Genomic DNA, 20,590 nt, shown 5'->3' with positions numbered 1-20,590 from the left:
GGTGAATGACAGCATTAGATAGCAAGTGTTTATTTTTGTCTTTTTCGCTTTTGTTCTTTGATAGCGTACACGTCACCGCCTTCAGGCAAATAGCCAGCGAGTAGCGATTTATCGTATCAGAATCACTATTACACATAAACTTAACTCGGCCGACACAATGAATTGGTACGGCGAGCAGGCATCCCAGTAAGCCGCACCGAGTCCTCAACCCAACACCGCCGTCCACGCCTGTGCCGTCCACTTTCAATGTCGACTTGGCCAAAATCGGTGCAAATGACGGCGTTTTCCCACGGTAGAGATTGTATCGTAGAGATGAAGTGAGCCGTGGCTTCGGCTGGCCCCAAACGAGTACCAACTAGGATCTCTGTTGGGTAGCACAAACATTCAACACTTCTTTGAGAAACAGCTTGCGAACCGGATTGCCCTATGCTAACATGGGTCTCAAGGATATCGTCCAAAATTTGACGGGGTGGGCCCCTGGGATCGGTTTCGGCAGTGTCTTCACTTACCAAGACACCATTATTGATTTGCGTGGCTCGATCGGAGACAAGGAACCCCCTTTTCCTCCTTCTTCTTCTGCTTCTTCTTCTCCGCACTTGTCGGTGAGGTGCCGAACCCAACGCCCCTGGTTTTGGGGGATTGACCTAGGAGCTATCTTGGACACGGATAGGGGGGCAACTTTGAAGTACAATCAGCCAGGTGTCAAGCGTTCATGATAACAGCTCGATGACGCCAGGTGAGGAATATTAGGAATACATGGATAGTCACTGCTTGGAATCAACCGCGATATTTCCTAGTTTCAGAAGGATGATATGATGATGATGATGAGGGTGGGGACATGGGGGGAGAATCGTGCGTTCCCAGGTGGGCGCATCTCGTTCGTATATTAATTAGCAAGGCAAATCTCACAGATCTGGTGTCCGATTTTGGCATGCTTGACTGCCTACTACGTAGCAGTAGCAGTCTACTAATAGACCAAGCACTTGCTCAAGTGTGTTTCCCATCCCAATTTCTCCGTTTCCAACCACCCCCTTTGCCCCCACCCAAGTGTCAGTCGCAATAATGGGCAGGACTAAGCGGAAACTTCCTCTATTTCCATACGGCCAATCCTGGTCCTTTCCCAGCAACTCTGCAACCAGACTTGAAGCCTGTTGCTGCTGTTCAAGCACAGGGGCCTCCGGCTGCAATTGCCCATAGGTGTTTTGGATCCAATGTTGTTTTGAGTCGGAATCATCGCTGATGCCGAATCGTCTGGCGGGCTTGGGGGGCGCAGCTCGCCCAGCGGCCTGTGTTCCGTCACCCATCAATTCAATACTTTCCCTCCTGTGACGCATTCCTGGTTGTCTGCAAGCACAGGCACCAGCCACTCGAACTCGAGCCTTCCCGCCTTCTGCCCGCCTACCGACCAGAAGCGACCATCTGCCGCCTAGTGGCTACTGCGCCTTTTCGTTAGTGCAATACCTGATCTGCCCGCTAAAATCCAGGGTCTGGTGCAGGTCTGGTGCAGGTCTGGTCGTATCTGGCCTAACAGTGGGGGTTGGGAGGACTCCAACGAGCCCAGGTCCTGCTCTCTCGCGCTCTCCTGTCGCTCACACTCTCGTGTTGCATTGCAGGTGGTTTGGCGGTGGACGTTCTCTATTCGCTCGCTCGCTCTGCCCGCCCACGCCCAACGTGTACCAATCCTGCGGCTGAGGCCGAGCAGGTTTGGGCTGTCTGTCTACCTTTCAACGTCCTACCTTCAATGTCATCATAGCTCTTTCCAACGATCAATATTGTCCGCCGCCCTCACTCAATCAATCAATCAATCAATCAGCCGACCATGCGCGGCGCGTCTATCATAGTATATACATCAAGCACCGGCGGCGCCATTGCCTAGCATCCCATCCCCATCTCCGTCCCCATCCCACTTTTCCCAGCCAGCAAATTAGCCTGCTTCTTGGCCAAGCCCAGGCTCTTTCTCTGTCGCCTCTCTTTCTTTTGGCTTGAAAATCTGCCAATTATATCCCGCTTATCTATCTCACGTGCGACTTTCCAGCTGCACGCTGTCCAAGTAGCTACCCGTCGACTCGGATCTTAGGGCCGCTACAGCAACTACATCTTGATGCGCCTGCGGCAACTCAAACTATATCGAACCGCCGTCGGCTCATAGTGTAAACTGATATCCCGGAGTCCCTTCAACCTTTCAGATTGAAGTGGGCTCCGCGTTAATCCGCCCGGTATGGCTCCAACCCTGAGCCTGAGGGCGGCCATCGCCCGGCGCTCCGATTTGAGCAATGGCGCCATCGCCGGAGCCGTAGTAGGCTCCGTCGTGGGAGGCTCGCTGGTCTTTCTGGTCCTCTTGTTTTTCTATTTTCGATTTAGGCGGAGGCGCTTGCAGGCCGCCGCGCAAGCCGACATAACTCCATTCAAACCTCCGATAGAGCGGAGGGTCTCTTTCCCTGGCCAGACAGATGCCTCCCAAGCAGAACAAGGCTCGACTGCCATCAATGGAAGGGTTGAGCCGGGGGGCTCGGTGTACAGCATGGAAGGCAACTTCCAGCCCTCTCCGATTGCCACTAACGACGGGAATAACTACACCAACTACACACAGTCACCCCAGCACTCCCAGCAAGGCTTCGTGGAAGGGGCGGTCCTAGGCGGATCGGCGGATGCATACTATGCAAACTACCCTATTGGGGAGCCCTCGGCGGCTGCCAGCTACTATAACATGGACATAGCGATGGAGTCAGATCCGAATCTCCCGCCTATGGCGCCTCCCAGCAGGCAAATGACCGAGCTCTATCGGGAGCAGCTAAAGCAGGCTCGTGATCTACGCAAGAAGGAGCGCCAAAGCAGCAAAGGGTCGGTAATGAGTCGGGTCATCAACTCATTGAGGAGGAAGCGTTCATCCAAGTCGTCTTCGTTGGCTAGCCCGGTTGACGGCTCTCCTATCTCCCGGCAGGCCGACGTGCCGTTCTTTTCGGTTGAGGGCGCCGAGGGCCCTGGCATATATGCGGAGCCCCAGGCCATGGGCAATGACTCTGGGAGCGATTTGCATCGTGCAAAGAAAAAGAAACATGACGAATCTTACTCGTCGGCTGGCCATCCGAGGTTAGACTCATTGAATACTGTTTTGAAGACCGAACCGCCCCTTGATCCCTCGCTCCCGTCCTCGGCCTATCACAGAACAGACGCACCAGCCGAGCCATATCACGACGCGTCGAGATTTTCCAACGAGCGACTCCAAAGTCCCGATATTCCAGAGCCCATGGAAGGCGCGCCATACGATGATGTGAACAGCCAAGGCCTGCGCGCATCACACTCGCCTACTCTGCAGTCAGACAGCTTCATCGCCCCAATCGATATTTTCCAGCCAAGTAATGATGCCGAGAAGGCCGCTCATACGCATGCGGAGCTTGAACGTTATGAGAAGTCATCATCCCCAACCTACATGGGAGGTTCGGCTTCTCCGCCGGCTTTTACCGGAGTGCACACGAATAACGGGCCAGTGGAAGACGAAGAGGACGAGGACGAGGACTACAGCGAAGATGAGGATGATACCCAAATGCAGATTGATCATACGCCGTACCCCGTTGGGAATGCCTCTTATAACGGTGTTAACGGGCAAGGCTTGGCACATAATCCAAGCAGAATCACTCCAGATAATGGATTGACGCCATCTGTGGACCACTCGACTCCGGGGCATAGCTCGTCGAATCCTTCAGCTGGGGTCACACCGGATACCAGAATAACAGCATCTCCGTCCTCCAACGAGAATATCTTCATCAAGCAGGAGACTAGCACATCTCCTGAGAGTTATGGTGCCATACCTTCACCTCAAACACCACACTCATACACGTGTGATGAGTGCAACAGGGCATTTGATCAATTGCACAAGTTGAACCATCACAAGAGATATCATGATCGGAAGCATGAATGCCCCTATCCTAACTGCGATAAACGGTTTGGGACGAAGACACATCTGGACCGACATATCAACGACAAGCACGAGAAGAAGAAGGGTTTCCACTGTCCCGAGCCAGGCTGCCCCTATTTCAAGGGTGGCAAGGCATTCCCTCGAAAGGATAACTGGAGGAGGCATATGCAAAACAAACATAACATTACACCCACTATCGACCCCGAGGCCATGGACCAGACACTTGGTTGAGGCCTCTCATCCGCCTCGGTAACTAACACCAACCCGGCCCGCGTAGCATGTGTTCAGGATATGCTCTCACTAAGCGTAGATTGTCGACCTGGCATTCTTCACGATCATCTGCACGCCTACACCACACTCGCTTTATACCCCGCGCTTCTCCTCGGCGGATGGCCATGGCTTCATCTTACCCCCACAAGATGTTCAATACCGCTTCAGCCTGTCCATTTTCGACTACCCATCATTCCTATACATATATCATTATAATTCGTGTCATTTAAAAGGCAATCCGGGCATTAGGGCTATTAGCGTTTGGCAGAAAAGTGCATGGCGTTGGTGGATTATTGGCTTCGATCTTATTTAGAAGATTGAACATCATGAACAAAGTCAGCTATGTATTCGAAAAGATTCCTCGTGTAGCGAGTCCATTCCCATAGGTATATACCAATTCGAATGATGAGAACTTCGTAGCTCCGGCAGTTGTGCTCTGCTACGGCCTGCAGCAATGGCCTGCTTGGTCGCGGCAAACGATCCGGACAACTTGACGATGGGCTTGCTGATACTGCCTCATTGGGTGCGCCTAAGGGATGCGATCGAACGCCTGCAAGATTAACCTTATTAGCAACCTTATTATCGATGATCCAGCCTAGCAATAGAACATTCGTGGAATGTTGCAGGCGCATTGCGGACTCTATAATTAATAAGTGAAACCTGGCTAGCATTAATATAATGGATCAGGGAAAGAAAAGCAGGCCGATCTGCAATGACATGCAGACTGGCCGGCCCCGTATCCAGCAGCCAGGCAGAATCCAGGATCGGTGGTTGCACCCGACCAAACCAGGGGGCACAAGTTCCAAACGCACCAACTTCCCAAACCCGCCAAGACCGTCCCGTCCCGCCCACAACGAAACATGAACAGCTACGCGAGAATCAGATGGTGTTTCAAGACCTGTCATATCTAACGCTGCGGGTATGGCGCGAGCGAGAAAGAAAATGGTTCAAGGCAGCTGTAAGCAGCCAGACAGCAGACCAACATTGGTCACCAGCGACGTTCAGTGTCCCTTCCCCATGGGTCTTTGCATGGGACGGAAACGGACGAATTAAGCTGTGGCCGCGCTCCTCCCCGCGTCTCATCCAGTGCCGGCAGTATGGCGAGGGTACGCATGCATACGATGTGGTCTGTGGACAACAGGATGGATATTGCCAGCTGAGTGGCCCGCTGGATAAGCTTCTGTCTTTCTCTCCTCTTCTCATCTTTATTTCTAGGCATCGGATTGACTGAGTAAACAGCAAGCTTACACTGTCGTTGTTGATACCTTCTTCTTCTTCTTCTTCTATACTTCAATTCTTACGGGCCGGGCTCGTCATCTTATTTGGTGTTAATATTAGCTTCGGTTTCTCTCCTACCATAATCCATTCTCTACCCCCTTCCCAGAGTCCAGGAATTTTTTTCCAGAAATCAGACAGGATGTTGACCATTCGCTCCCTCGTGGTATTGGGTCTGTTGTGGGCCACGGCCGATGCCTCGCCGCAGAACCGGAAGAAGGGCGGCAACAACCGGGCCAAGACGGCACAGCAGCAGGCCGCCGCCATACCGCAGGGTGTCTCCCAGGCGACAGATGGTTCCATGATCTTGGACACGACGGTCAACATCAACAATCTCCCCATCCGTTTCCGCATCTCGGGTCCCGCAGCCGGCTTCACTGCCGAGTCGGGCGTGCCCGGCGGCGCCGCTGCGGCCGGGACGCCAGGGACCATGGGCCTGAACGTGCTTCTGCACGGCGACGGAGGCCAATCCTTCTTCGACTTCCCCAACCAGGCCGTCCAGAACAACCTCATGGGCGTCGCCGTCCTCGCGCCGAACAAGAACCTTTTCTGGGGCGGCGGCAGCGGCCTGCAGCGCACCGACGGCGTGGCCCACGCCCAGGCCGTCTCGGACCTCGTGACCAAGGTGCTGCCGGGCGTGGCCGCCTTCAACGCGTCCGACGTCTCGTTCACGGGCGTGTCGGGCGGCTCGCTGCTGCTCTCGGGCTTCTTCGTGCCGGCGCACGCGGCGCAGTTCCAGGGCTCGTCGGGGGCGTGCTGCTGAACTGCGGGGCGCTGGCGCCGCAGGTGCCCGTGGCGGCGGCCGACGCCGCGGCCATCGCCAAGACGCGCATCCACTTCCAGAGCACGCAGCAGGAGCTGACGAGCCTGCAGCCGGCGATCCCCAAGGCGCTGGCGGCGTACGAGAAGCTGGCGGCGGGCGCGGGGCTGGACGCGGCGGCCATCGGGGCGCTGCAGACGGTCGACAACAGCCCCGACGGCGGCCACTGCGCCTTCGACGGCAAGGACTTCGTCAGCGGCGTCCAGCTCATGGCCGACAGCTTCTCGGCCATCATGCAGCAGGGCGGCAACGGCCAGCTCGCGGGCAAGAACGTGCTGAACCCCGTCGTGGGCAACGAGCAGCTGAGCTTTAAGGCGGGCAACCGGAGGAGCATGGCTACGGCGCTCCGAGTCTAAGCCGGCTCGCTCGCATTGCGCTGGGACGGCTGGAGGAACATGTAATTATGTAGTCCCACATTGGCACCGTATATAAACAGCGTCTCTTCGTACACCTCATCAAAATAGTTCACATCCGTCCTTGCCCAGTGATGACACCTCTCGCACTTTTCCAATATCCATGTGTCAAAGCAATCCGTAAAAGATACACCTCAGCACGTGAAGCTTGGGAAGTAGACAAGATTTCTCGAGGTCTTCCATCTTTTGCGTTGTCGCTTGGGTGGAAAAAGGTCGATTGATTGCGAGCCTTTGCTGTAATGGTGCCATAACTGCGACTTGCTAACCTCTTATTTATCCGTCCACAAATCGGAGACCTAGTAGTTCCCTCCAGGTTTTTGTAATGGATGTCGTGTACGGGTTTCCCCCTATACTTATCAATAAAATCGATAGCGCAGGGCCATCGGCTTGAATAGGGTTTTATCATTTGTTATGCATTAACGTTGCTATATTTTGAGTAGATGGCTGGTCCCGATCTATTTCGGGAGTCTTATATAATCTAAACAAATTTGCTGTCTTTGACGACATACTTATCAACATATTCGTCAATTGGCGTGGACTCCAGCTTCTTGCCGTCCATACCAAGGTCCACAAGCTCCTTGACCTTGGCGTCAGCGAAGTGCTCTTCCAAGTGTCTCTTGTACTTGGCCAGGATATGGGGCTTGGCCTCGTCTCTGCGCAGTCTGTGGCCGAGAGGAGCCTCAATGACGACCTCGTCCAGGACGGTACCGTCGTTCAGCTCAACGGTCAGACCGTTGGAGATGGTTCGGAGAGCGGGGTCGTGGTAGTCCTTGGTGAACTTAGGGTCCTCGACACACTTGATCTTCTGGCGCAGAGACTCGACGAGCTCCGAGGTGGCGGCTTCGCCACCATCTGTGTAGTCAGTCGCCTGGAGGCGGCCGAAGACCAACATGACCGAGCACATGTACTGAATGCAGTGATCACGGTCGGCGAAGTTGTCCATAGGCTTGAACTGCTTATCAATGATACGGACGCATGCCTCGTGGGTTCGGCACGTGACAGATTTGATGTCGGCGGCCGACTTGCCCATACCCTTGAGAATAGCGTGGATCTTCTCAGAGGCCTCAACGGCGGTCTGGGAGTGGAATTCGGCAGGGTAAGAGACCTTGAACAGCACGTTCTCCATGACGTAGCTGCCGTAGGGACGCTGGAATTCAAACTTCTTGCCCTTGAATAAGACATCGTAGAAACCCCAGGTGGGGGCGGAAAGGACGGTAGGGACACCGGGCTCTCCCTTCATGACCTTGAGGACCAGGTTGACAGCACGCTGGCAGGCGTCGCCGGCAGCCCATGACTTACGAGACATGGTGTTGGGGGAGTGACGGTAAGTGCGCAAGCTCTGTCCGTCAACCCAGGCTTGAGTAACGGCATCAGCAGTCTGCTTCTCGCTCAGGCCAAGCATCTTGGAAACCACAGCAGCACTGGCGACCTTGACCAGGACGACGTGGTCCAAGCCGACCTTGTTGTACGAGTTGAGCAGGGCGAGGCAGCCCTGGATTTCGTGGGCCTTGATCATGCCCTCGAGCACGTCCCGGACGGTGAACTGCTTGCCACCGGCCAGATTTCCACCGGCCTTGTTGGTTCGTGTGATCCAATCGGCGACGGCGAGAATAGCCCCCAGGTTGTCCGAAGGGTGGCCCCATTCGGCGGCCAGCCAGCAGTCATTGTAGTCGAGCCATCGAATCATGGCACCGATGTTGAAGGCGCCATTGACGGGGTCGAGCTGGAAGTCGGTACCGGGCACCTTGGTGCCATTGGGGACGACAGTGCCGGGGACAATGGGGCCCAGCAGTTTCGTGCACTCCTTGAATCGCAGACCCTCAAGGCCGCAGCCTAATGTGTCGAAGAAGACCCATCGTGCCGTGTCAAACTGTTTGTCGCGGAGGGAACGGTTAGCCGCGGCTTGAAATTGGTGGGACGCGGGGTAGTAAGGCCAATGATTCTGGCGTGTAAAGCCCTCCCTCTCAAGATTCGACTTCGGCGGCGCGCGTGCAAAAGAGAATACTTACAGCCAATTCCGAGTCCACGGGCTTGTTATGGACATAGTCGGCGATGTCCTTGATCTCAGGGTCGTAACCCCGTCCTTCCGAGGGCATAGGGGGAGCCATTGAGTGTTGTCGGGTGGAGGTGGAGAATGATTTGGATGATTGCAGAGAGGAAGCCCTGGCGGCAGAGGACAAAGTGTTGGAGCCGAGCTTTGTAGAGGCCGACAGCAATGGGGCGGTTCGTGGGAGCTTAGCAGCGGTGGTGGTAGACGAGGTACGCAACGATCTCGAGGCTGTTCTCAGACTGCGGTTGACTGCAGACATCTTGGCCAAGTTCCAAGACAAAAAAAGATGTTCAGGAAAAGGAGGGAAGAGAGAAGATATCGGCTGCAGATCCAATTCCCTTTCGCTCTCGGGTTAAAATAAAATCCTTGGGAGTATGAGAAGGAGAGCTCTCCAAGGGAAGCTCGATTGGTTGACGAAGCTCGCCCAGCTGCGGCTTTACCCCAGCTCTTTCTTGCCTCGGGAAAGTCAACCCCAGTTGCCAGTCCAGCCCCTCCACCCGCACCACGGGGGGTTAGGGGGGTTAGGGGGTATAGTGCTTGATAGTAGACGCTAAGCCAGTGAACCCCTGTGCCATTGTATGGATAACTTGCGTCCCTCGGCTAAGCGTTCTGGTGTGTGGTTTGGAATGCTCGCTTTTGGGCTCGGACATTCGAGTCTTTTTCGGACTTACGATATACCATCTCTGTGCCTGGCACTTGAGCCAATTGCTGGTGCGGTGCTATCAATCCGACAGGGGCCAATGCACCATATCAGGTCCTGCAAGCTCTACGGCCAGGTACATACATGTATGCAGTATGCAGAGGTAAAATGCACCCGATGCGCAGAATTGGACATGTTAGTAGAGGAGGACATCGGCATTTTGCCAAGCCGCGGCAATCTCGGGTGCAGACGACGCCAAAGACTATCCAGAAAACCATCCAGCACTGGCGATCCAAGTCGTCTCGAGCCCTCACTATTAGACTCTCCTCAAATTGAGGCTTCAGGAGTCCTGCCCCTCGGCCGATTCCTAGCCATTTTGTTGACATGCTCGCGCGCCTCCTGAAAAATAGGGGCTCAGGCATAATCTCTCTCTTTGGCTTCTTATATTTTGATACTGGCAATTAAAGCATACCTGACGTTATAGCAGAGACACCGTTTCCCATGCAAGTCCAAACCCTATCTTGAATCGCCTGTTCTGCTAAAGTCTAACTTCAACCGCCCGCCAGCCCGCCGTGGCTCTCAGAGGGTGAAGTGTGCTGATGAGAAACCTCCAAAATGGAATTTGAACCAGTGTTCGTAGAATACAGCCAACGTCGTATATCTATATTTTCCAGAAATGGTTATATTCATCAGTGGTAGGCACCCTTGCCGGACATCCCGCTAATACGACAGTGGGAATCCCATTTTTTAGAACATAGGGCGGGGCCTTCAGCGTTTCTAGCACATCTGATCCCCGGTCCACAAAGAGAAGGAGATCGGCGGTCGTTGTTGCTCCTACCTGCTTGGCCTGACTCTCTTCAATACATCCTGCATGCTATTTACTTACCTAACACCAAACCCCCCAATCCTCCCATGCTACTACACCTACTGAACATCGCTGCCTCTACTGCTTATCCGGAATATCTTCTCTGTGAAGGATCCGCGTAAAGTCTCTGCTTGGGCTTCGCTCACTCCTTTTCCTGTGTCGCTTGCCTTTGTTTTCTTTTTTCCCAACCCGGAGAGCCACCCCCAATTGCGACAGAACCATTGCGACCATGGCCAACACGGCCGACCTCGTGGATCCCACCAAGGCCGGCAAGTACCCGATAGTACTCAGCGACGAACTGCTGGGTAAACCCTCCACGGAGACGTTTACTGGCGTAAGATGTAAGCAGACAACGAGCCGTGCCATGCTTTCGTTGTTTCTTTGCAGACGCAGCGTATAACTGACTGGCGGCATACGCATTCAATAGACAACCACAAGCCCGAAACGAATCCGTCTTTTTCGAAGCTCCGCGTAGCCGGCCCGTCCAAATACGATCTCTCCTACAACGACAATGGAATCTACAAATACCAAGGCTCGCGCTCAGGCGACGGGGGCCAATACGTGCTCATCTTCGACCCGTCGCGAGAAGTCTTCGTTCTACACAAGGTGGACTCGCTCTTCACCATGAATCTTACTCAGACGCCTACCCAAAACAGCGCCGCGAAATTACGGCAGGAGTTCCCGCACCTGGAGAAGCCCAGCAAAGTCTCTTCCGGCATCACCATTCCGATCCACGAGAAGGCAAAGGAAACGTCCAAGGCTCCGGCAGCGGCTAAGGGCGCTAAAGACTCGAGCACAGCGCCTGCGAAGGGCAAGCAAAAGAAGGAACTGCCGGCGGCTGCCGCACCAAGGTCCGCGCCCAAGGCAGCACCGGCCCCGGCAGCGCCCGCGCCCGCGCCTAAGAAGCGCACCACACCCCCCTCGGACGACGAGGAAGACAGCGACGATGACGATGGCGGTCTTGTTTTGGAGTTCCCCGGCGGCGAGGAGCCCAGTCGCGACTTCTCGCCAGCGTTCCCGCCGCGCCGCTTCTCCGAGTTTGTGGCGAACGGCGAGGAGGATGACGAGGATGCCGACGGCGAGGAGGAAGAGGAAGACGACATGAGCGAAGAAGAGCACTTCAAGCTGCCGAGTCCCATGAACCCGCAAAAGACACAACAACAACAGCAACAGCAACAATCATCATCACAGCAACCACAAACACAACAGTCACAGCAGCCAACACAGATGGAAGTGGAATCCGAAGAAGACGAAGAAGAAGAGGAAGAGGAACAGGCGCAAGATGACGACTTTGAAGCCGATTTGGCAGCCGCGCTGGAAGCCGAACTGGCCGCTAGCGAAGGCGATGAAGCAGACGATGCCGGGGACGCTGGTGATGCTAGCGAAGTCAGCGAGGAGGAATAGGAACTGGACGGGCCCTCCAGGTCGACGTCGGCAAGGAGGGACAACCAAGCGATTTGTCTTAGCATTCATTTTTCTATTTATTGGGAATAGTATGGGGCATATGTTGTATATGGTGTGCGCTGCCCAGTTAGCCACCGCCCGTACGGCGTTTAGAGAGGGAACAGCACCAGTGATACACGACGGATATATTTGGGAACAAGCACGGAGTCTACTGCCTGTACAATACAGCGGTGCCATAGTGATGCGCTGAAGCAGATGCTCACTGGCATGGAGTCAGGTAACTTTTACAAGGTCAATGAAGAGACGATAAAGTATCACTGCCCACAAGAGCCTAAAAATAGACGGCTATTAACGTGACTAGCTGATGGCTGGCTGCCTCCTTCTGAGCAAGAAGGCGGTATATACGGACATTGACTCGCTCATCTTGGCATCGAGGGCTGCGCAGATTGTTTTGGTTCATCTCGATCTGGTGGTTCTTCATGGGTGATACGACATACAGTGAGTGAGTAGTACAGAGTAGAGAGTGGTTCGTTCACCCGTCTAGACCATCACCTCTTGCCAAGCCGGCTTCGCGGGTTGACCAAAACACACTAGAGGTTCCAAGAGCCCAACCCAAGGCCACTAACCAAAGTGCCCTGGAGGGATCCGGGATCCCAAAGGATCCAGGCAGAATCCAGGCTCCCAAAGGTGGGGGGTTTAAACTGGAAGCTGCACTGCCCACGCCACCACATTGGCCTTGCTGTTGGTTTACTCACTAAGTCACTCTCCTTGGACCCCCGAAACCCGACCTGACCAAACAAACAACTGCATCTCGTTTGACGACACCCAGCCGACGAGTGCCCGTCGACTTTCCTCCCTCCAACCACTACTCCTATCTAGCAGCTTCGAAATAGAATATAGTTACTTTCTATCGCTGCTCACCCCGCCCTGCCCATTGTCTGAGACAAATCCGCCCACAGGAATCCGCTGTCGCATCCCCAAAATCGATCGATAGCACATTTGTCTGCCCAACGCCAAAATGGTGGTCGATCGCCAGGAGATTATCGCGAACAACAAGTCGCTGCGTCTCATTAAGAATGTACGATCGACACCACTGCTTGATCCCTAAACCCAACACTCTCTCAGTGCTAACACCAGCCTGATCAGGAACTCGAGAACCTTCTGGAGAAGGGCGTGATAGACGACAATGTCTTCGACAGCATCCACCAGATGCTCCCGAACGAGACACCTCTCTCCGGTGCCGGCGCAAGCCGCGGTGCCGCCGCCTCCAACGCCAGCCCGGCGCCTAGCCAGAACCCCACGTCGCCGCCCGTGAACTCGATGGCCAACCTGGCCCTGTCACAAACCCCCAGCCAGTCGCCCGCGCCCCCAGCCTACAACACCACGGGGCCGCCCGCCCTGCCCACGCGCAACAACCCGCCCCCGCCCCCGCCTCCTTCCAAGCCTGTCATCGCCAACGCCCGCGCCCTGTACAAGTACAACGCGGCCGACGCCCGCGACCTGTCGTTTGAGCGCGATGACAAGATCGCGGTCCACGAGTACATGAACGCCGACTGGTGGATGGGCCGCAACCAGCGCACGGGCGCCGAAGGCATTTTCCCCAAGAACTACGTGCAGATCGAGGGTGGCGATGGTGGCAACAATGGCTACGTCAACGAGAAGGCCGCTGCCCCCGGCGGCAGCTACTACGGCCAGCAACCTACCTATGCCCAACCGCAGCAGCAGCAGTGGGGTAATGGCGGCTACCCGGCGCCGCCCCCGCAGCAGAACCCCTACAACGCACCCGTGCCGCCCATGGCTGTCGCCGAGGGCAGCAACCAGCCCCGCACCGGCGCCGGCGCCGGCAGGAGAGCCCGAGAAGGAGGGTATGGGCAAGAAGATGGGCAAGAAGTTCGGAAACGCGGCACTTTTCGGTGCTGGTGCCACGTTTGGTGGCAACATTGTCAACTCCATCTTCTAGAAGTAGAAGCTCGTTCGTGTTGGCGTCACTTCGGTATATCAAGAAGGCAGGCTCCTTTGCGAGTCTGCTAAAGGGATATTATTTGAAAGCGGTTCGCTGCTCTGGGTTTCCGGGGACTTGCAACTCAGCTGGACGAGAAAGCATTCGAAGTAGCGTAAGTATGAAGAAGGCCGTACTTACTCCATATGGAGAGACGGTCCAGGGCCATGGTCTCAATGGGTTTACCTACAGGAGTTCTCAATAATGATAGGCGTTGTTTTTCCAAGTTTTTGGCATTTTGTGCGTGATGAAGTCAGACGGCTTAAGATGAAAAAGAGAACTTTGTGAATTATGTAAAGGAGATGGGTATTCCAGCTATGGGTGGTTCTCCTAGCCTCCGTGGTTCATATTCACATGGGTTTTGAAAGTCGGGCTGTTTGCATTGCGCCCAGAGAAACAGAAGAAGGCATATGACCAGCAGTTTTCATGACCAAGTGCTAAAACGAACGATTCGTAGAGCATGCTTCGTTGCCCAAAAACATAGCATGTATCGTTGGCATACAAACTCTATATGCGGCAACAAAACGAGTGGCGCAGTCCCCCCTATTGTTTTGTCATGTGCCTAGATTTCTCTTGATTTGAGAGACAAGACTATCAAAGACATAATGGCCCAGATGGCAGTTCGTTTTAAGGGGCTATCGGTTCGGCCGGTTTGGCAATTCACACAGCAAGCTGGGCGTGTTTGGATTGAGAGCTGCGAGTAGGTATAATGTTTGGCACCAATGCAGTACGTATGTACGCCCTGATATTTTCGGGAGCGTGAGTCGGCGTACTTCATGGATCATCTAGTTGATTGTGATATAGATAAACCTATCTCTTAGTTATAATACGAGTTCTACTCTATGAATGGAGCTACAATATCAACCGCTTGCCAACTACACACTCCATAACTCCTTGTCGAAGCGCATTAGGTCGTGTCAACCAAGAGAAGTTTGATGATCCAGCTGTGGCAGGTCTGGGCGTGTAGCGACTCTGTTCTTTTCGTTCTGGGCTGCCAAACATGACTCGTCTAACATTGTCCGACCGCCGTCTTCTGAGAAGTTCGAGCATCGGTGGCCATAGCGGACCAATCAAGGGAGTCAAGATGTTCTACCTTACTCTATTTACTCTACTTTGGCACTTCATCTTATATCCAAGCTATCGTCCGTTATTGTTGCTGCTTGACAGCTTGTCGTCAGGCGGCGCGGCACTTCATAATGTTCTGGAGAGGTTCGCTGGCGCTGGGTGTGCTTTTATTGGACAATGACTCCAGATGAGGATTCGAATACTCGGTCTAGATACAAACTCAACTCCTTCAATGTGACCAGATTCCCGAGGTGAACCTCATCACTAAGAATAGATATGTCAACTCTTAAACACACCCCAATGGCCTCAAGTCAAGTTCTACATGCCAAGAACTCTTGACTTGCCGACCCTTTCCCCCGGATTTTCTTGGCCCTGGTGTACGATCGTCGTGACTGTAATGCCTATGTCCAAACTACACAGTGCTGACGTCGTGTCCGATCACATTAACATAGGCTTAATAACATACTGCATTATATTATTATACGAACGTCTCTGCTATTGATCACAAGGATTCGCCATCAAGGAGAGCATGTGCCACATATTTCCTTAGCCAGCAGGATGAGGCAATGATGATACATGGCGTCGCCGATACTGTTTTCTCTCAAGATACGGAATCCATGTAGATCTCCAGGCAGATAGACTCAGGGAAGATATCTGTATCAAGTGCTATACGGGTGTGTTGATGGCTATATCAATGTCTTCCATCCTTTCTTATATAAAGAACGGCGCGGTCAGTCCTCTTGCATAACTCCTTACCTATCTGACTACCTATTTATCTAACTATCTTAACTACCCTCTCTGCGAGAATACCATATTACCGAGACCGGTTCTCAGACACTCGTTGAACGAATCCATACATTTACTGTCTTTCTCGACACGCTACCAATATGCATTATTCCAACCTATTGTGGCTGCTGGTAGCGGAGTTCGCCATTGCATTGAATCCGAAGTTCCCTCAGATTGTAAGTAGATGCTTGCGCATTCCGGATGTCTTTCTAGTTTGAGACTTTCATCATTACAACATACACACATACATGTAACATATACTGCAACTGGACTAACACAAGACTCAAGCATGTTCGCGCAAATACCACGAACCTCAACAGCGTCCACAGCAAGCGGCTCTATACCAATGTTCACCGCCGAGTAGTAATAGAAGAAGCAGTAGCAGTCGATGAAGGGGCGGTAGCCCCTGAAGCCGAAGAAGGAGCAGCGGCTGGTCAGGAACCGGTAGCTGATGAGAAACCAGCAGTAGGCGAAGAAGCGGCTGCCGACGAAGGAGCGGTTGCCGATGGAGAAGCCGCGGCAGACGAAGCCGCGGCGGCGCTCTGTGCTGAAGGTCAAGCTGTCAAGTACACGGTGCAGCCCGCCGACACGCTGGGCAAGATCGCCAAGTCGCTGGGCTCGGGCATCTGCGACATCGCGTCGGCGAACCAGCTCGCGAACATCGACGTCATCTTCCCGAACCAGACGCTGACGGTGCCGGTGGCGCTGGCGGCGGCCGACGACACGTCGTGCATCGCGCCGCCGTCCAACGCGACGTGCGTGGCGGGCGGCGAGGACACGGCCGTCGTGCAGGCGGGCGACGCGTTCGTGACCATCGCGGCGGGCCTGGGCATCTCGTCGGCCGCGCTGCAGGCGGCCAACCCGGGCGTCGACCGCTTCAACCTGCAGGCCGGGCAGGTCATCAACGTGCCCGTCTGCACCGGCGCCGCGGACGAGATCCCGGCGGCCGCGGCGGAAGAGGTGGCCGCGGCCGTGGCGGAGGCGTCTGCGGCGGGGAGGTGCTGGCGAACTCGTCTTCGCCTACTACGAAGAGGAGCTCGGTTCTGCGTGGGCGGATGCGAGGAGGTAGCAGTGCTCTTTTCCAGCTGACTAAGGGGAGCACGGCTGAGAACAAGTGATTGGTTGATTAATCGCTTGCCATGGGTTGGTTACGGCTGTAGGATAGACAAGGTAGCAGAAGACTCTCAGGGAGAGACATGATCTGCTTACTTCAGCTATGAAGGGTCCGGTTCACATTGAAATTGAGTCGAAGAAATTCATGGTCGCAAAGAAGACGCCTCACGCTTGTATTACACTTCCTTAGACTACTAATTCTATCCCAAGACACCTTCCGATAGCCCCTGTGCATCACTCAGTCTAGAAACCATCGAGCGAGCCCAAGAAGCGCATGCAGCCCAATCTATGACAAACCTCTCTCCTAGCCCGCCACCCCTGAGTGAAGAAGAGTTAGAGAAAAAAATGATGAGAAATGAGCTCCGCCGTTTACAATCTGGTGGCAAGTACATGATGGAGAAGAAAGAAAAGTGAAAAGAGGAGAAAAACAAGTAGAAAAACAGATAATATTTGGGCAATCGTCCATTCATTTCATAGCTCGTATTACTTTGACCAAACTTTGTTTCGGGTTTTTCGAATTTTTGGAAAGGGGCTGAGGACAATCTTTTTGCGTGGGTCTCCGTCGCATATAAAGTCAACTTCTGCAATTGCTTTGTCAGTGGCAAGTCGCGCATTTGGGAGTACCAAAGTGAAGCAAGCCGTACCTTTAATATGCGCCTGAGACAATCTTGATCGAAAGACCGGTGATACTTTATGCTCGGAGAGGCACAAAGGTAGGAGCGCCGGGGACGAAGGCAAGAGTGGTGGTGACGCAGATGGCACCAGTCGGGCTCTGATTCAGTCTGTAGATGCCAGAGCTCGAAGGGACGCCACCACTGGGACCAGAGCCGCCATTGCCGTTACCGTTGCCGTTACCACCAGCTCCGGAACCACTGCCGGAACCACTGCCGGAACCACCGTCCCCACCACCAGTGGCGGTCGGGCCGGCAAGAGTCGTGGGGGTGGCCGAGATGATAGCGCCGTTCTGGCATTGGGTGGCTCGGTAAACAACGACGGAGACAGTGCCGCAGCCAGCAGGGCCAGTGCCAGGGGCGCCGAAGGTGGCGAAGACCTGGCCTGAGGCGACCTGACAGAAGCCGGCCTGGCCGCCAAAGAAGGCCGGGTTGTACCAGGCCAGGATGCCGTTGACAACGGTGAAGGTGGTCGAAATGGAGCCGCCGGGTGTGACACGGATCGCCATGAAGGGCACGCCCGGATCGGTGGCGACGGCTTGGCCGCCGCTCGTGAGACGTCCCTGGGTCAAGTTGAAAGGCGTAGCATCGCTGCAGGACGCGGGGTTGATGGGGCCGGCGCCGCCGACGAACCCGCCGAGTGATTGGCGTCGGTAGAGCTCGGAGAGGTCACGCTTCTGGTTGGTCGAGTTGACAAAGCCGGGGATGACGCCCAGAATGACGGAGCCCAGGGGGGATGTCGGTAGTACCGGGCACGTTAGCAGAGTTGGTGGCAGATGCGCCTCCAGCGCCACCACTGGACCCAGCAGTTCCAGTAGCCGAAGAGCCACCATCACCATTGCCGCCACCAGTAGACATAGAGCCGCTAGGTCCAGTCATGGAACCGCTGGGGCCAGTGGACATGGAGCCACCGGGACCGGTCATGGAGCCGCCGGTAGGGTTACCAGAGTCGCTTCCTCCGGTGGACATTGAGCCGCTAGGTCCAGTCATAGAACCGTTAGGCCCAGTCATAGAACCGCTGGGGCCAGTGGGCATTGAGCCGCTGGGGCCAGTCATAGAACCGCTAGGACCGTTGCCGCCGGTGGTGTTAGGTCCCGAGCCGCCGGTGGTGTTGGGTCCCGAGCCACTGACAGTGTTAGGTCCCGAGCCACTGACAGTGTTAGGTCCTGAGCCGCCGGTAGTGTTAGGTCCTGAGCCGCCAGTAGTGTTAGGTCCTGAGCCGCCGGTGGTGTTAGGATCGGAGCCGCCAGTGGTGTTGGGTCCCGAGCCGCCAGTGGTGTTGGGTCCTGAGCCGCCAGTAGTGCCGCCGGTACCTCCAGTTGTTCCGCCAGTGCCGCCGGTCGTGCCGCCAGTGTTCATCGGATCAGTGCTGCTGGTGGTGGTTGCGGGTACGCTGCTGCTGGTTGTTGCGCCCGCGGTAGCTAGTTTTTTGTCAGTACCATGATTCTGGAATACGTTTGCTGGAACAAGACGCCAAGCTAGGAGGCGCCTGGGCCTAAGCTGTGTGATTGCAAAAGAGGATGTGGTATCGCTTCAGTGATATACATACCAGCAGTGTCCGTGCAGCTGTACGTCGAGGTGAACGAGTAAGTCGTGAACCAGTTGTTGTACCATGTACCGGTGGTGGCGCTGACCGAGACGGCGTAGGCCAGGATACCGCGCTCGGGACCGCAGTTCTGGGTGTTGTCGACGCCGTCGCAGGGGCTGTTGCAGGACTGCATGCTGTCGATGGTGCCGAGCTTGGCGTTGTCTATGCCCGAACCGCAGACGCATTTGGCGGCGCCGCCGCTGAACGAGCCCTTCAGGCCGGCCCATTCCTTGTTCTGGCCCTTGCAGGCGGCGACGCAGGTGTCGACGTTGACGGTGGGGATCGCGGCGGGCATGATCGTCGCCGCCCCCACGAGTGGCGTGACCTCGTCGGCGTTGGGGTAGCATCCGTAGTTCACGTACTTGACCGCGTCCACGGTGGCCGTCGCGACGAACGAGACCCTGCGCTCGATGGTCGGCCTGTTTGCTACCGTGGCGGTGTATCTAGCGCGGTTCAAGATACTGGCAGGCGTAGGGAAACAGGTATACGCATTACCTGCCGGCGTTGGGTGATCCCTGTCGGTGACGGTGGCTTTGCCAGGAATACGCGGGATGTTGCAGCCCATGAAGTCGGGGTTCGCGTAGACGGGGTAGACCTGTGCTCCGGCGTCACCGCAGCAGTCCTGGCCAAGGCAGCCGGAGCTATGGATATGTTTAGTAGACACCCTCCAAGAGCGTTGTAGGCCAAGATACGTACTTGGCGCCGGTGGTACAACTCTTCCCGCACACGCCGCTCTGTGCATCGAGGGCTTCATGTGATTCGACGCCGAAGTCTGAACCACAGTTGCAGGCAATACTGGATGGATCATTTGTGTCAGCAAAGAACGGCCCACACCCGGCAAGTATTGTGAATAAACTCACGTTCCATCCCCGTTTCTCGCCATGTAGGCCAGAGGATAGGCCCCGTTACCACAGAAAGCGAGACACAATGCAGGTGAGACTACATTCGTCGAGGTTTGCTCTGCAGCTCCTGATGGCAGATTCGGCTTGTAGAAGCAGCCCATCACGCCGTAGTTGAGGACCCTATCAGCGATCGTGCTTGCCTGCTTGTAAGAGGGGTCACGGTAGATGCGAGCTCCGGTGCGAGTTCCGCAGTAGTCACGTCGGTCTCCTTTGCATGGTACGGTGTTGCAGGCGTCTTCTGTGCCGTCGGGGGTGGTGGACGTCAGTCTGTTCAGGTTGGATCCGCAGCGGCACCCTTCATCGTACATGGCGGTATATTGGAACCCATGCGCACGGCAGACCTCGGTGCAGTAGGCGGGCGTTATAGTGATGTTGACAAGGTCGCCTTGGTCCCAGTGAATGTACGAGCGCGAAGGGTCTCCGACTTGGGGCTGACCGGCCGCGGGCTGCGCAATAGGGTTCTGAGGGTTGAACTGGAACGGCTCCTGTGTCACGGTGAAGCAACCCAGGTACTGCTGGTTCTGTGCAGACACACATTTTGCCACCTCATCCGCCTCGTAGAAGAAACCCCTGGGCGCTGACAAGCCCAGTGGCGGCCCACAGGGCTGTAAGCGCTGCGGCTTTGATGGAGCCCATCTTGTCGGACAGGTCCTATGCGAGCAGACGACACCTCTCCCACTCGTACGAAGCGAAACAAAGTTATAAGAAGCGAGTGACTGAAGTCTTAAGGAGCGTGGATCGGTGGGTTGTGGGTTGGAACATCTGGAGCATTGTACAGCGTCAGGCGGGGGTATTTGAAGAACAGTTCGCTTG

The 20,590-nt window shown here is 55.2% G+C and overlaps 7 protein-coding genes across 7 annotated transcripts; 5 read left to right on the top strand and 2 right to left on the bottom strand.

Annotated features, from left to right (window-relative positions):
• Window positions 1-2,218: 2,218 nt before the first annotated feature.
• Window positions 2,219-4,147, top strand: PG998_010775 (zinc finger protein 2; the record flags this gene model as incomplete). Its single annotated transcript, XM_066877591.1, has 1 exon — window positions 2,219-4,147. The coding sequence occupies one exon, from the start codon at window positions 2,219-2,221 to the stop codon at window positions 4,145-4,147; it is 1,929 nt and encodes a 642-aa protein (XP_066726645.1).
• Window positions 4,148-5,603: 1,456 nt separating this feature from the next.
• PG998_010774 (uncharacterized protein) lies at window positions 5,604-6,637 on the top strand (the record flags this gene model as incomplete). The annotated part of the gene is made up of 2 exons (XM_066877590.1): window positions 5,604-6,173; window positions 6,248-6,637. 2 exons carry the CDS (start codon window positions 5,604-5,606, stop codon window positions 6,635-6,637), a joined length of 960 nt encoding a protein of 319 aa, XP_066726644.1.
• Window positions 6,638-7,172: 535 nt separating this feature from the next.
• On the bottom strand, window positions 7,173-9,003 carry PG998_010773 (2-methylcitrate dehydratase; the record flags this gene model as incomplete). The annotated part of the gene is made up of 2 exons (XM_066877589.1): window positions 7,173-8,564; window positions 8,704-9,003. 2 exons carry the CDS (start codon window positions 9,001-9,003, stop codon window positions 7,173-7,175), a joined length of 1,692 nt encoding a protein of 563 aa, XP_066726643.1.
• Window positions 9,004-10,478: 1,475 nt separating this feature from the next.
• Window positions 10,479-11,653, top strand: PG998_010772 (uncharacterized protein; the record flags this gene model as incomplete). The annotated part of the gene is made up of 2 exons (XM_066877588.1): window positions 10,479-10,590; window positions 10,677-11,653. The coding sequence occupies 2 exons, from the start codon at window positions 10,479-10,481 to the stop codon at window positions 11,651-11,653; spliced, it is 1,089 nt and encodes a 362-aa protein (XP_066726642.1).
• A 1,018-nt stretch (window positions 11,654-12,671) lies between these two features.
• On the top strand, window positions 12,672-13,613 carry PG998_010771 (SH3 domain-containing protein; the record flags this gene model as incomplete). The annotated part of the gene is made up of 3 exons (XM_066877587.1): window positions 12,672-12,731; window positions 12,800-13,453; window positions 13,506-13,613. 3 exons carry the CDS (start codon window positions 12,672-12,674, stop codon window positions 13,611-13,613), a joined length of 822 nt encoding a protein of 273 aa, XP_066726641.1.
• Window positions 13,614-15,604: 1,991 nt separating this feature from the next.
• Window positions 15,605-16,592, top strand: PG998_010770 (uncharacterized protein; the record flags this gene model as incomplete). The annotated part of the gene is made up of 2 exons (XM_066877586.1): window positions 15,605-15,679; window positions 15,792-16,592. The coding sequence occupies 2 exons, from the start codon at window positions 15,605-15,607 to the stop codon at window positions 16,590-16,592; spliced, it is 876 nt and encodes a 291-aa protein (XP_066726640.1).
• Window positions 16,593-17,307: 715 nt separating this feature from the next.
• Window positions 17,308-20,413, bottom strand: PG998_010769 (uncharacterized protein; the record flags this gene model as incomplete). Its single annotated transcript, XM_066877585.1, has 6 exons — window positions 17,308-18,083; window positions 18,124-18,708; window positions 18,837-19,516; window positions 19,572-19,670; window positions 19,736-20,298; window positions 20,360-20,413. The coding sequence occupies 6 exons, from the start codon at window positions 20,411-20,413 to the stop codon at window positions 17,308-17,310; spliced, it is 2,757 nt and encodes a 918-aa protein (XP_066726639.1).
• Between the last annotated feature and the right edge of the window lie 177 nt (window positions 20,414-20,590).

The sequence above is a fragment of the Apiospora kogelbergensis genome (genome assembly GCF_038363985.1).
Source record: "Apiospora kogelbergensis strain CBS 113332 chromosome Unknown utg000007l_segment0_segment0, whole genome shotgun sequence".
NCBI lineage: Eukaryota > Fungi > Ascomycota > Sordariomycetes > Amphisphaeriales > Apiosporaceae > Apiospora > Apiospora kogelbergensis.
Note: the sequence above shows the minus strand (reverse complement) of the source record. Positions and strands in the feature narration are given on the sequence as shown.